Source organism: Scomber japonicus, chromosome 15 (assembly GCF_027409825.1).
Source record: "Scomber japonicus isolate fScoJap1 chromosome 15, fScoJap1.pri, whole genome shotgun sequence".
Lineage (NCBI taxonomy): Eukaryota > Metazoa > Chordata > Actinopteri > Scombriformes > Scombridae > Scomber > Scomber japonicus.
In genome coordinates this window covers 13,688,419-13,702,130 of record NC_070592.1, presented here as the reverse complement: position 1 = coordinate 13,702,130, position 13,712 = coordinate 13,688,419, and the positions used below count along the sequence as shown (strand labels likewise).

General features: G+C 37.8%; 1 protein-coding gene across 1 annotated transcript; it reads left to right on the top strand.

Annotated features, from left to right (window-relative positions):
* The first annotated feature begins 3,444 nt into the window (after positions 1 to 3,444).
* Positions 3,445 to 6,550, top strand: rpl30 (ribosomal protein L30). Its single transcript, XM_053334224.1, has 5 exons — positions 3,445 to 3,516; positions 3,632 to 3,681; positions 4,700 to 4,845; positions 5,594 to 5,724; positions 6,449 to 6,550. Exons 2-5 carry the CDS (start codon positions 3,661 to 3,663, stop codon positions 6,499 to 6,501), a joined length of 351 nt encoding a protein of 116 aa, XP_053190199.1. The 5' UTR covers positions 3,445 to 3,516; positions 3,632 to 3,660; the 3' UTR covers positions 6,502 to 6,550.
* The last annotated feature ends 7,162 nt before the right edge of the window (positions 6,551 to 13,712 follow it).

The following is a 13,712-nucleotide window of genomic DNA, read 5'->3' as shown; positions in this document are numbered from 1 at the left end:
AGAGGTCAGAGGTCAGGGTCAGCTACAAGAAATGAGCTTAGAGACACAAGACATTTTCTGAGCCCACTTCATCAAAACAATTAGGCACATTTCAGCTCAGTTGATGTGTTTATGTGTTGTTATGTGAGCGTTTCCTGCATGTATATACCCATATTTTCATGATGTTGTTCGGTTTGTAAATCCCTTTAATGATTGCAAAAAGAGAATTAGACCAAACTTGCTCAGAGGTGGTCCCAGTAAGTGAATCTTTCACCAGTTTTTCCACCTTCTTTGAGTTGTGTCAAATAAATACTTAGGCTGACAGCACTGTACTGCAAACCAATTTAAAAGGTGATGAGAGAAGAGAGTTATTTCCTCCAAGAGGTGTCCTGTTAAACAAATGAGAGTTCCTGCTCTCAACGCCGAAACATGCAAACACAAGATTCAGTGTTGGTGTTTTACGAAACTTGTTATAGTTTGCACTATAGTCCTGGCATCTCTGACCCACTACAACAAAGGAGTGTCCAAAGTGGCTTCTCCATTTCCTACTGAAACCGTAGACTGTTACCAAATCTGCTTTCATGCCACTGTCTCACTCAGGGATGACAGAGCCAGGAACCACTGTTAAATAATGATGATAAACTTTCCCATGCTGCACTCTGCAGCTCTGGCTTACTAAATATAAAGACACAAAATACCAAGAGAAATAATGGTAATTTGAGTGTAGATTGTGCCAACCTTATCACAACATTACTCACTCATATAAACTTAAATGGATGATGCAACTCTGTATTAAGACTGTAGTTAACCTTCAAGATGACACCATTCCCACCAACATGTTAAGAGGCTATTTATAGTATCAAGTAACAGTCTAGGGAGTTTTAATATAGTTAATTGATACTTACATGTGTTTAACAGACATTAACATCCTTAATGTGAAGCTGTTGAAGGTCAGTAACTTACAGCTTGAAAGATTAGACAGACAGCTCTCACTCTATGCAAAAGCTATAAAAAAGTATTTTACATGCAAATTTATCGACAGCATGTCAAAGTAATTTTTGAATAAGGCAGCAGTCTTTCCAATGTACTTTTGAAACGCAGCATTATTTAAACAGTGTTATTTTCAGTTTCTAATTCATATATAATAAATTATATATAAAATACAATGCATGCAGGTAATGCCACCTCTCTGCAGATGCAGCACACAGCTTATTTGTATATTCCACATATCTCATAAACATTCAACCATATTGTGATATCATGTTTTATAAGTTTTTTTTGTTTGTTTTAAGTTCACCTGTATTGCTGGCTCCGTTGCTCTCCTCAGGTTTAACACTGGGTCTAGTCGTATCTATCGCTGAAGTTTGGGTACTGCTGGAGCATCCCATCCTGCCCTGAGCGCAAAGTGGACTGGGTGCTTATCTTCAGAGTGAAGAGGTGAGGAGAGGCTGCGGCTGCACTGATGACGTCGTGCATATATATGTATCGTCTCTATAAATGAAGAGGACCCAAAACTCGTTGGGGAACGAAATCCCTCAAGGAGTGAAACAAAAAGAAAAGACGTACTGGTCGACAAATTCCGCTAGTCTCGTGCGTAATTGCGCATCGTTGTCTCCAAAAAAGTGCGCGCAGGTTATTGTGTTGTGGCTTCAAGTTTCTTCACAGGTGAAATGTTGGCTTTTCTTGTGTACTGTAACTTAGGCTGTATCCAGGAGGCTGGCGCAGGGACAAAAATACATTATTCAGTCAGTGTGCAGAGGCCACCTATTGGGGCGGGGAAAGTGAATCAGTTGTAAGGACGACCTAGCGCCGGTTTAACACACACGTCTTAACACTGAGTTGTTACTGAAGCAGAACAATGTCTGGCTAAAGTGAACAAAATATGAAGCAAACTATCATTCACCTGCAGGGGGCTCAAATTCATAAAAGAAAGGTGATTGTTGCAAATAGTTAAATAAATATAAGCCTGGAATGACTACTTTTGCTGCACTGTTAAATTAAAATGTATGTATTAAAAATAAACTCATGATTACTGCTACATGTTAATTAATGATACAGGCATAGAAATGAAGTCAGCATATCAGTAAGTTCTCCTCACATGTTAACCAGCCCAACTACTGTAAGCCTCTGACTGACATCCTCACCTGCACAAGTTCAGCTCAACACTGCTGATAAAGATGCACCTCCTCTGGCTGCCTCTCTCACCTCCATATTTAACTCTTACCACCTCTCTTTAAAAGACATGAGTTAATTGCTTCAGTAATAACAGGCTGCTGATATTGTATGGCTCAGATACTATTACTATGTGCCAGCAAATTAGTTTGCTGGCACATATTTAATTGGGTGAATCACCTGATCAGAAGGAGAGGTACTGACATATTTAAGTAAAGGTAAATTAATTATAATAATACTTTATTAATGAGTTTAAAGACATTTATTTAACTTTATTGGTGATTAGTATGGATTTGGTAGACACCAGGCCTTCTTCTTGACCATGTCATCCACAAATTCTTCCAATATGTGATCACATATGGTAATGTAGTAATATCTCTTTGGAACAGAGCTCTTATAGATCTGTTGTTTTTACTTTTACTATAACTGGAAAAATAAGTTCTGCCTATGTGAGTTTATGTTGGAGATAACCAGTGTTGGGGAGTAACTAGTTACATGTAATGGCGTTAAGTAATTTAATTACAAAATCAATGTAACTGTAATCTGTTACAGTTTCTGAGAAAAATAATTAATGTAATTAAATTACAGTTACTTATGAAGATGTTGATGATTACAATGGGGGTTACATCTGAAGTCAGACCTTTAAGATTTTGCTCAGAGGAGAGCCTTTTCCTCATTTTTTAATATTCAATGTTACTGAATACATATATTACTGTTTTTAACTATTTTTTAAATAAATATATTTTTTAAATATTTTGTAAATAAATCATGTCATCGGTTTAAATGCTATCACAGTACCAATTAAGCCCATGCCAGACTTTTGACTTTTTTTAATAAAATATCTTTATTTTATATTCCAAAATCTACATAAAGTAATGGATACATTTTCAAATGAGAGATAAATCTTGCTTTATAAGAAATGATCTCCCTTATACATCATGTCAGTATCCATGAAAAACACCTGAACTTACATTTTGGTGCTTAATGGGTACACTTATCCTAACAGCTGAAACATTAGTTAGAAAAGTAGAAAAGTAATCTACATTTTAATCTACAAGTTACATTACTTTGATTAAGTAATTAAAAATAGTAACATTACTTATTATATTTTAAATAGGGTAACTAATAATCGGTAACCTATTACATTTCCAAAGTAACATTCCCAACCCTGCACATACTTACTACCAAGAAACACGGTTATGTAGTGTAATGGGAGGTTTACACTCCTCACCAGCAGGAGGGGGTAATGCACCTCACACTCTGATTTACAGCCGCTTATAAAAATTACAAAGAAGGCTCCTGATAGCGGCGCAATGCACGCTGGTACTTCCTTTCTCTCCGTGGCCATATTGGAGTAAACTCACAGTAAGACGAGCTCCGAGCTTTTTTAATTTAAATTCACCTGGATTTGATAATGTTCAGCATTTTGTCTCCACATAGAGCTTAACGACCGTCTCTTCTTCCCTCCCGTTGCTCGCAGGTTTGCCGGTCCGGACTAAAACCGCAGAAATGGTGGCCGCAAAGAAAACGGTGAGTGCGCGCGGCTCGGGCCCCGATGCACGCACGCTGCTGCTGCGGGGCTTCACGTGGGGAAGCGTGGCTCTGCTGGGCCTCATCAGCTCCTCATATACATAGATATATATCTATCTATTACTCTGTGTGTGTTTTAATATAAAGTGTGGTTTTAGGTTTAGTTGTTAGATGTGACTGATGTGTTTTAATGTGTCCGACGACGCTGAAGTCAGCGTGTCGGGTTAAAGGGAAAAGTTGAACGATGATTATCAACAGCTAATTCTTCGTTTTTTAAACATGTATACTTATTAAAGAGTGTTAGAAATTGTATTAAAAAAACGTAAACGCTGTTTAAACCCACTATCAGATGGGTGAAACGTTTTATTTTGCTCATTAAAACTGTTTACGCCCTGATCACATTACAGCAGATTCACATCAAAAACTACTATTATTAAAACTTGTCAAATCTAGATAAGATAATTAAGACTTCATAAATCTAAACGTAGTGGTTTCTGATCTGGACCTGGTCTCATGTGTACTGGATGAGGTGGAAAAGCAGTGACATCGCCCTTTTTTCTGCTTTCATGAGCTAAAGAAAGGTTATATACACACATCTGAAAATGGGTTTAATTGAGTCTCTGTAGTCTCCTTGTTAGTCTGTTTAGATATGACACGTTTTAATGTAGTAGTCCTTGATCTGGACCTTGTCAAAAAGCTGATTTGTCCGTTTTAAAGGATCAAAATGTGTTAAATGGTATTGAGGCTTTTTGCTATGATGTCTTTACTTTCACAAGTGTAAATGGTGTAAAAATGGAGAATCAGCTGCTAAATATCATGATTTATGCTCCCCTTAACTTTCCCTTGACATTAAACTGTAACTTGGAAACTTCTGACAATGTATGTAAACAACAGACTTTATGTCCCCACTTACTTAATTTTGAGTGTAACGTTCATTATCAGGGCTGAAGGTGTAAATACTTATCGGCAGTGTCGTTTCTTTGCTGTCGCTGACTTGGCTCTTATCTGTGTTTTTTAGAAAAAGTCGATGGAGTCCATCAACTCCCGGCTCCAGCTGGTGATGAAGAGTGGAAAATACGTCCTGGGCTACAAGCAGTCCCAGAAGATGATCCGTCAGGGAAAAGCTAAGCTGGTCATCCTGGCCAACAACTGCCCTGCTCTCAGGTATAACTGAGGTTTGATGCATGAAGCTGCCGTTACTTTATATTCAAATCAATGCAATAAATGTCATTTGTCGATCACTTGTCTTCAACATCAGGGCTTTTTAAAAGGATTGATGCTGAACATTCAAGAGAATACTTTATGCAGGTGTTAAAAGGATGGATTCAATCTATCTCGAATCAGCAGCCAGGTGTCCAAACTCAAATGTTAAATCAATTAAATATTTTTCAGTGGTAGTCTCCTCATGCCAAAGTCCCTCTTTTCATTACTATACTCCCACAATAGGGATTTTGATGCTAAAAGACTGTAAATGTTGCAGATATGCTCTTGATATGACTAACTCAGACTGCTGAAGCCTCATAAGCTTCAACTTTTAAATGCATTTTTGGCCATCACTTACATTGAAAGCACATTTTAAGAGGATCTTTAATTAGTATGAACAGGAGGAATAATGCTTCTCAGTTTTCCAGTGCAGGAGGACACAAGCAGACATTTCAATCATGTTCTCAGGATTGTAAAACCCCTTGTTTTACACACTGATCATTGGGGTTGTTGAATACTTGAAAAGTGAATCGAGTTTCTGTACAATTAGACATCAGCTATTAGAGCTTCAAGGGCAGCATGACTTGTCCACACCTTCTTTTTTTTTAAAGCATTTTCCTGCCTCCTGCTGTGTCTTTTGTCAAATTGACCATGTTTTTACATAATACTCGCTACTTAGACTAACATTGTTTCTGTATTCCCTTTGCAGGAAGTCTGAGATTGAGTACTACGCCATGCTGGCCAAGACTGGTGTCCACCACTACAGTGGAAACAACATTGAGCTTGGCACTGCCTGCGGTAAATACTACAGGGTGTGCACACTGGCGATCATTGACCCTGGTGAGTATCTGCACCCTCCACTGTACATTTGATTTCCAAATTTTTCCCATTAATGCAACACATTGAATTTGTTCTTTTGGCTCAGTGAGTTCACACAAGAATATTTAATGGACTAATGGGAGGTATCTGACTGTGACATTAGCCTGAGGGGAGAGTCCATGATGGAATAAAACATGTGTGTTTTTAGATGCTTGACTGTCTTTTTAGAGCTCTGGGTATCAAGTATTTGTTAAATGTGCTGTAGCATCAGATGTTTTAGTTTGATGTGATGTAACCCGAGCTTATATTTGTGCGTCAGAGTCACCATGGGAGAGCAGCTCGACCTTACATCAAAACATCATGTACAGGCAAAATCAACTCATCAAGGTTAAATTCAGCTAACGAATGACTCCAAACATCTCTGAATTAGTGTTCATTTTAACATTTAGGACTAGATGAGGGAGCTGTGCTGAAATTGAGCTTTTTTTTAATGCCACTTTTGATCACTTTTTTTGTGCTTTTTGCTCACTAACATGGTCAAATGTAAGACTAGTGGTTCACTTGATAAAACTGAACTGTGACTCCTGTCTGATCAGTTCATGAATGTGCAGCTTTTACACATTTCCAAGGGATATTTTAAGATGTAGCTGCCCTGAGCTTGAGGATAGGATTTGATGTCTTGGTACTGAGTATGTGGCACTTTGTATTTTGGTCGACTGACTCTTTGTTTATCTTTTCTCTTCAGGCGATTCTGACATCATCAGGAGCATGCCAGATCAGCAGCAGCCACCTCAGTAGAGCTGTCCCCCACCCCGTTGTTATAAATAAAGTCGGTGTTAACAATAAATGCTGCTGGCCCGTCTTTCTTTCTTTTCTTTTTTTTTGTACAACCTTCCTGTCATGACATGGTGTTAGTCCTGCAAAGTGTCCACAAGAGAGCAGCACTGTCCTCTTTAGTTGACTGTCCTCTCAGATGAGTTCACCACCACTCACTTCATCAGTAAGAATATCTTCCTGCTCTGTGGTGAGGGATTTCCTCCTGTCTCTATGATGAATTGTTTACACTCAGCATAATTACACTTAAAGAAACAAATTTAGAGACTAAATTTTAAACGTGTAGGCCTATTTCTTCAGACTTGCGTAATACATTGAGACAACAGGGTGATCAGTTTCTGAGTAAACCGTCATGATCCACTCAACTGACTGCCTATAACCCTCTTGATGTCAAAATTATGCAACTGCTGATCTTTTGAGATTGTTTTTTTTCCTCTCACTTACATAAACCTTGGGGATGACCGTCTACTGTATTAGCTGCAGCCTGGTGACGGTGTAATCGAGTATGGACGTGCTGCTTTCAGAGGCATTAAAGGCTTTACAGGGCGATGGCCATCACTGTCGCACATACTGTTGATGTGCTGCGACTCATAGAAGAAGCCAAGAATGAAGTGATTAGTGGTTATTTTGAGCTGCTGGCCTTAGAAACAATTCAATGAGAGGTTTTGTTCACAGTGGAAAACAACACAACATGCAGATCAACATTCTTCATTTAAACATCCTGCAGTTTAATTTGGGGAAGCTAAAGTTTAAAAAGTGGAAATCAAAGTAATGAAAGCAGCAAAAAGTTCTCTGCACACTACTGTATGTTGTTGAATTTACATTAACTTATTGATATATAAAGTTAATGTAAAATATATATTATGATTTCAACATTTAAGAGTCCAATTTGGTGCTTTCAAATAGCTGGAATCAATTTAAAGAGGAATCATGTTACGTTATTGGGTCGAACTATTTAAAGATAAGATATTCCTTTATTAGTCCCACGATGGGAAACTTACAACATTGCAACCCCAAAGTGGACAATAAAAAAAAAGTCAAAAAGAGTAAAGAACCATAAATATGTACACAAGTAATAAAAAAAATAGTGGTAAAAATAAAGTAAATAATAGTAACACTGTACAAAAGTAAATAAGTAATATTGATTTGATTGAGTAATAATATACATGAGTTGAGAATACTGCTACCAATCTGTACACATTTCTTTAAGATAACACAAGATTTGCATACTGTAAGATTAATCTTAATTAACTAGAAAGCAAAATATCTCCATCTATAACAAAGGTGAAGACTTTCCCCTCCAACTCTGCATCAATGATAAGAATGTTACAACCACTACAGCGGCACTCGTGTGTAAAACGAATAACATGCTGGTCATTCGCTGGCTCTGACATGCTTGTGAGCCTACGTGTGAATTGAAAAGCATGACGGGAGCTGCCTCCAAGTGACCATTCTTATAAATATAACTTCAGAGGGGGGGGGGGGGGGGTTGATAAATAGAAAGATTAATTCACCCTTGAGGCGGTGGTGTTGTACTCACGCAGCTTTGGTTGCGAAAGAGGTCACAGTGAAGCCACAAATCTGCTGTGTGGGTGCTGGTGGGGGCTGAGTGCCTTGCTGAAGGGCAGCTTGGTGGTGTAGGTGGAGATAAAGTAGAGTAAGCCTTTCATCTGTAGCTGCTGATGGATGTCCAGTCGGGGCTGGCTCTGTGTGTTTTGGCTCTCTAAGCAGCAGCAGCAGCAGCAGCAGCAGTCACATTGAGCGAAATGAAAATATAAATATATGTAAAGCAGGTGAACACTGTTGATGCTCCACAAAAACAACTGAATACAAAGTAATGTCCACTCAAGGTCAACTTACTCTTGATTTTAAGGCTCTTGAATGTATTACACTCAAAATTTAAGCCAACATGGATAAGATGTCATTAAGTCTCTGAAAGAAAGACAAAACCTTAGGGCCACATAGTGATTAGGGATTTGAGTCCAGTTTCTAGTGGCTCTCAATGTGCCCACATACAAATGCACCAGAACACAAAAGAGCTTAAATGGAGGAGTGAAAAATCATTAGCTTTCCCTTCATTTACATATACAACCTTTAATTAATCAGGTAATCTCAATGCAGAGACCTAAATACAGCAGATAGAGAGAAAAACAAACCTAACAAAAGGGACATACAGCATCAGAGACAATCATAGATATCACTAAGTAGATTTGAAGATGAAAGTTTATATTATATCATTTGGTCTTAATGTGATGGTGCTGCAGAGTGTTGTCTTGGTTACGCTTGTGACTGTTAAAGCCTTTTGCATCTTATTCTCACTATTTTCACACTCATCAAACCATTCAGTGAGCCCTGGTGCATTTGATATGTTTCTTCACTCTTTTATTCAGTTTTTTCCATTAATTTTCCCTGTCTGTAGCTATTATATACAGGCAAGTAGGTAGAAAAAGTTAAAAAAAATCAGTAAATAAAAAGTGCTAATTGTATGAGGTTATGTTATAAATGAGTTTAGGTTTATGCTTGTAGATAGGCCTATATACATATTTATACACATTTTTAGTTAGTTGGACCTGTGTGCAGTTATTTGCAACAGTTTTTACTTTGTGGCATGATTTTAATATAATCTGTAATATATGTGATTTATATATTGTATATGATCAGTACATGAACCATTAATATCCATCTCAAACCTGTCAGACTACATTTATTTGGTTTATCTGCTGTAGGCTCATGTTTCTAAATACTTAAAGAGATATTCATGTGATAATATTTGTTGGAAAACAATGTTAAATACATCACTCAAATGAATTTATGGCATTATAATCCACCTGCTCTTTTTCAGTACAAATTAGATTTAGCAAAGGGAAGAACTGCATACCAACAGCAGGCAGATGTCAACTTCATTCACTGAAAGGTAAGAATCACAAACTGGCAAAATAGGATATTATAAATTAATCCTATGATGTCAGGATCAGATGTCAGTGTTTGGCGTCAGTTTGCTGCCCTGCAGGGGCGGATGCATCCAACCAGAGGCAGACATAAACCGTCCCATCATCCACAGCGAGGGGTTTGGCCCACTTTTTCCAGTCATTGCATCCCTAAGCCGTTTTCTTGATTCCCAATTAAATTGAGTGAAATCATCCCAGATGATCTGCTCACGTGCAGCAGATGCCCCCGTACAGAATGAGGACAAAATCAGAGGAGGCTGCGGAGCAAGATTTGAACTACAAGTGTGAACAATCTGCACCAAGTAGAACGAGGAGCATTTCCCATCCATTTATATTTCTGGGGTACACTTTTGTTTTTGTTTTCTTGTGTCTGATTGAGTTTGAGGTTATTTTCAGGCTATTAATTCTCACAGTTAACAACAAAATGGAAGCCAGATTTACATGAATAAAAATCTGATTGCACGTGATAAAAATATAAAATGATAAATATCTACTGTATATACATACACACATACACCCATATATTCTTACGCATAGATGCATTTACAAATACAAACTTATATACAACCATGCACACATTTGAAATACCATAATAATAACAATATAAAACATACAAGAAAAAAAGACTCTTCAGCTGTTTGTCTTTTTTGTGGCTTTTTAAATGGTTGAAATTAAGTACATTTGTAAAAAAATAAATGAATATATATATATGTGTGTGTGTGTGTGTGTGTGTGTGTGTGTGTGTGTGTGTGTGTGTGTGTGTGTGTGTATGTAGGACAAAGTACTTTTAATAAAACTAAACACAAGGCAGCACATAGTTTTATCATGTTGGACAGTTGGAAATTTAATATTGAACCTTTTTCACCCTGCACAAACAAACTGAATCGTATGTGTTCATCAGTTACGACTCAGTGGCTGCTGTGCGCTGCTCTGTATATTACAACACATGACGTTATTGATCACACACTTCTCTCAGTGTCTCTGGACAATGTCGTAACAGACATTAAATGAAATTGGACTCTGCTGTGCTGTGTGGAGGAATTTTCCATACAGACAGCGGTCAGGCGGACTTCTCTTCACGGTCGTTTCTCATGGGAACCTGCGCTTAAGTAAAAGATGTCATGACTCAAGGCTGTCTGCTAAACAAATGCTCACATCTTCAGACTCTTGGTACCATCTCACTGTGTCAACACTGTATCCAAATGTCTTCTTAATCAATGTGCCAATGCCAAAGTGCCAATTCATTCTCTTCCTTAAGACATCCAAGGCTCAAACTCAGATTTAGAGCTGCACTGGCTGACTTTATGTACTTCTTCAAACATTATTCTCTGTCACTGGATGAGTCAAACAAACCCAGGTCTCACTGAAATGTGCTATATAAATAAATTTGCCTTGCCTTACTTATGGACCCCACTTCAAGGACCATTGCTCTAAGGGAATGTTAAAGCCTCTCAAATCCTTATTTTTTTAGTTTTAGGTATTAGTATGCAGTGAGTTATCGGGGTAAAATGTTTGTAATGCAAAAACTAAAAGGAGAATTTGAATTCTATCTAGGTCACACACAGTCCGCTGATTTTGCAAAATGACTTGTCCTCTTTCATATAACATCTCTCCTTTTTTCTGCGGCGGATGTTATTGTACAACCCTCTTTCCGCATGCAACAACAATTCAGCAAGAAAAGAGACAGAATGTGACCCACTTGTTTCTTTTTTTTTCACCACGGCCTGTCCCAGTGGGAGAAAGTAGGTGAGTGTGTCTGTCTGGTTGCCTACTGCCAGACCCAAGGTAATGCCAGCCTCCATTTTGAGACAGGCGACTAAATCCTTGCTGATCTGGCAGCTTGTTCGTCTCCACTGGGTGAAGGGGCTGAACCTCTGGGGGTGGCAGGACACGTGCAGATCAGGCTGACTCCCATACAACTTTTAACTTTTGTAATCAGCCTATACGATAATATAATCCAAGAGTGGTTATATAACGAAGTTTAGAGCTGCAATTTGCTGAATTTGTAAATATTTAAGGTTATATACAGTATTGGCCTGGCACTGAATCAGTCCACTCAGCCCTTAGAGGGCCACTGCGCTCAGTTTCTGCCTATTATGCATTCAAGTTTTGTTGACTGATGCTTCCCCAAGATGCCAACTGTGCTATCACATGACACATTAAACTGTAATCTGAATATGATGAGCATGATGTTGGCTTCAACCAGCTCTAAAAACTCCACATACCTCCATATGAGACAGACTGTATAACCCAGTTCAGGTTTACCATTTCAGCACATTCACACTAAACACCAAATGTCAGATTTTCTTCTGTCCAAGCCTCCAAATAAGTCTCATGCAAGACCTTTTGACATGTCACAGTAGAAAAAGTAGTTATTTCTGTACTTTTCAGTAAATAATGAAACATAGGATGGCTGAAGTCTATTTAGCTACTTCAGGGCACTTGAATATAGTATAAATGTCTGAATAAAGTCGATGCTGAAGACATTACGTCATGGTGTCCTAACAGTGAGTGAGTCCGCTATCACGTCACATTTTGTAACATCTGTCCACACTGAATCCGTTAAATATGCACTTCTGTTACGTCATGTGCACTCAACATCAGACTAAAGACATAACCACTCAAGTTAAAGATGGGTGATTACTTGCTATTCGATGTTTCTTATTGACTTTTCGAACATATAATATAGCCACACAACAATACAAAAAGAAAAACAGTGAAGAAAACAGGCAGTTACACAAAGTTCAAAGTCTTAGTCCTTTGGGATGGATAAAAACATTGAGCTAGATACAGGACAGTAAGTAAGTGCTCTTTATTTCATATGGAGTTATATTCAGAAAGGTGGGAGAGGGTTAAAAGCTTAGATGTAGTATAGTCTATAAATAGTTGCCAAATTCTTACAAATGTATCAGAGGAGCCACATATTGTGAATCTCAATTTCTCAAGTTTGAGATGCTGCATCAATGAGTCCAGCTCAGAGGATGAGGAGACAGAAAACACACGTTTTATATTGTGATATTTAGATGTTTCTTCGCTGGAAATGACATAAAATATAGCCAATGGTAACTTAACCAAAAACTTCTGTCTCCTTGTTGATCTCTCCTCAGCCAGCTGCTATCTAATTTACGTTTTTTTTGTGGTGTAGATAACTCCTTTAACTAAATCACCTCGTCGATAATGTACTTTCAGTGTGAGTGACAGAAAATATGTATGAATACATATTTGCTTAAAATGTTGAAGGTCTCTTTAAAATGTTAAACCATGGAGCAAATTAAATGTAGAATGGAAATTGCAATAAGATAAAAGATGGAAGAAATATTTTTATCATGGAAAATGAACACACGTACCAGAAATGGCTTAATGTAATATGGAAAGAAGTGACCTGGTGGTGTTGTCTGATCTTTTTGTACTATATATATTTATGTATGTATGTTATGTGTGTATATTTCTGCATTTATAAAATTTTATTTTTGAGCTTATATTATTCAAAATATATATTTCACTCTAGACAATGCAAAAACAAACAACCCAGTGAGTCAGTGAATAAATAGAGCAGACGCTAGTTGATTTTGTAGGTTTTTTTTAATTCAGAATTGAAGACATGAGCTCATGCAGATCCAACAAGAAAATGTGTGTTTATGGAAAGCGATGAACAACAGTCTTGAGTAATTTGAATAAAATGGGTCATCAGCCACCCCGGGTTCACATACAAAGATTTTCCTCCTTTAACCAGACGAGCGTCTCTAACAGCTCTGCAGCTTTCCAGTCACATCACACAAACACAAGCACTGAGACATTTACTTCTGCCTTTTTAAAAATGTAGCTTGCGTCATGCACACAAAGAGCAGCTGATGATTTGACCATGTCACAGATGAATAAAACACAAACACGTCAGAGCTCACACTGACCTTAAAGTGCAATTTCATTTTCCGGTTTTGTTGGATTTGCAAAAGCAGCGGTCATAATTCACACAGGGACAACGATGAAGGGGCCAACAAATGGCTACAATGTCAACTACAGTATTAGTATCAAATAGAGAACTACGTCATGGTATTTTCCAGGTCTAACGAGTCGTTAAATGCAGTCTTGCATAGTCTGAACCATTTTTTTTTTGTTGGTAGCAAATACTACTTGGGAAATGTTGGAAAGAATGGGATTAAGCATTTCTAATATTATTTATTCCATTATTATTCCTCATCATGCTCAACTGATTGCCTAAAGAGACAA

Bases quoted from the DNA above. Each gene is read 5' to 3' on its own strand.
- rpl30 (XM_053334224.1), top strand. From the start codon at position 3,661: ATGGTGGCCGCAAAGAAAACG. The intron at 3,682-4,699 runs GTGAGTGCGCGC...TGTGTTTTTTAG, and splicing joins TGGTGGCCGCAAAGAAAACG to AAAAAGTCGATGGAGTCCAT. The intron at 4,846-5,593 runs GTATAACTGAGG...TTCCCTTTGCAG, and splicing joins AACAACTGCCCTGCTCTCAG to GAAGTCTGAGATTGAGTACT.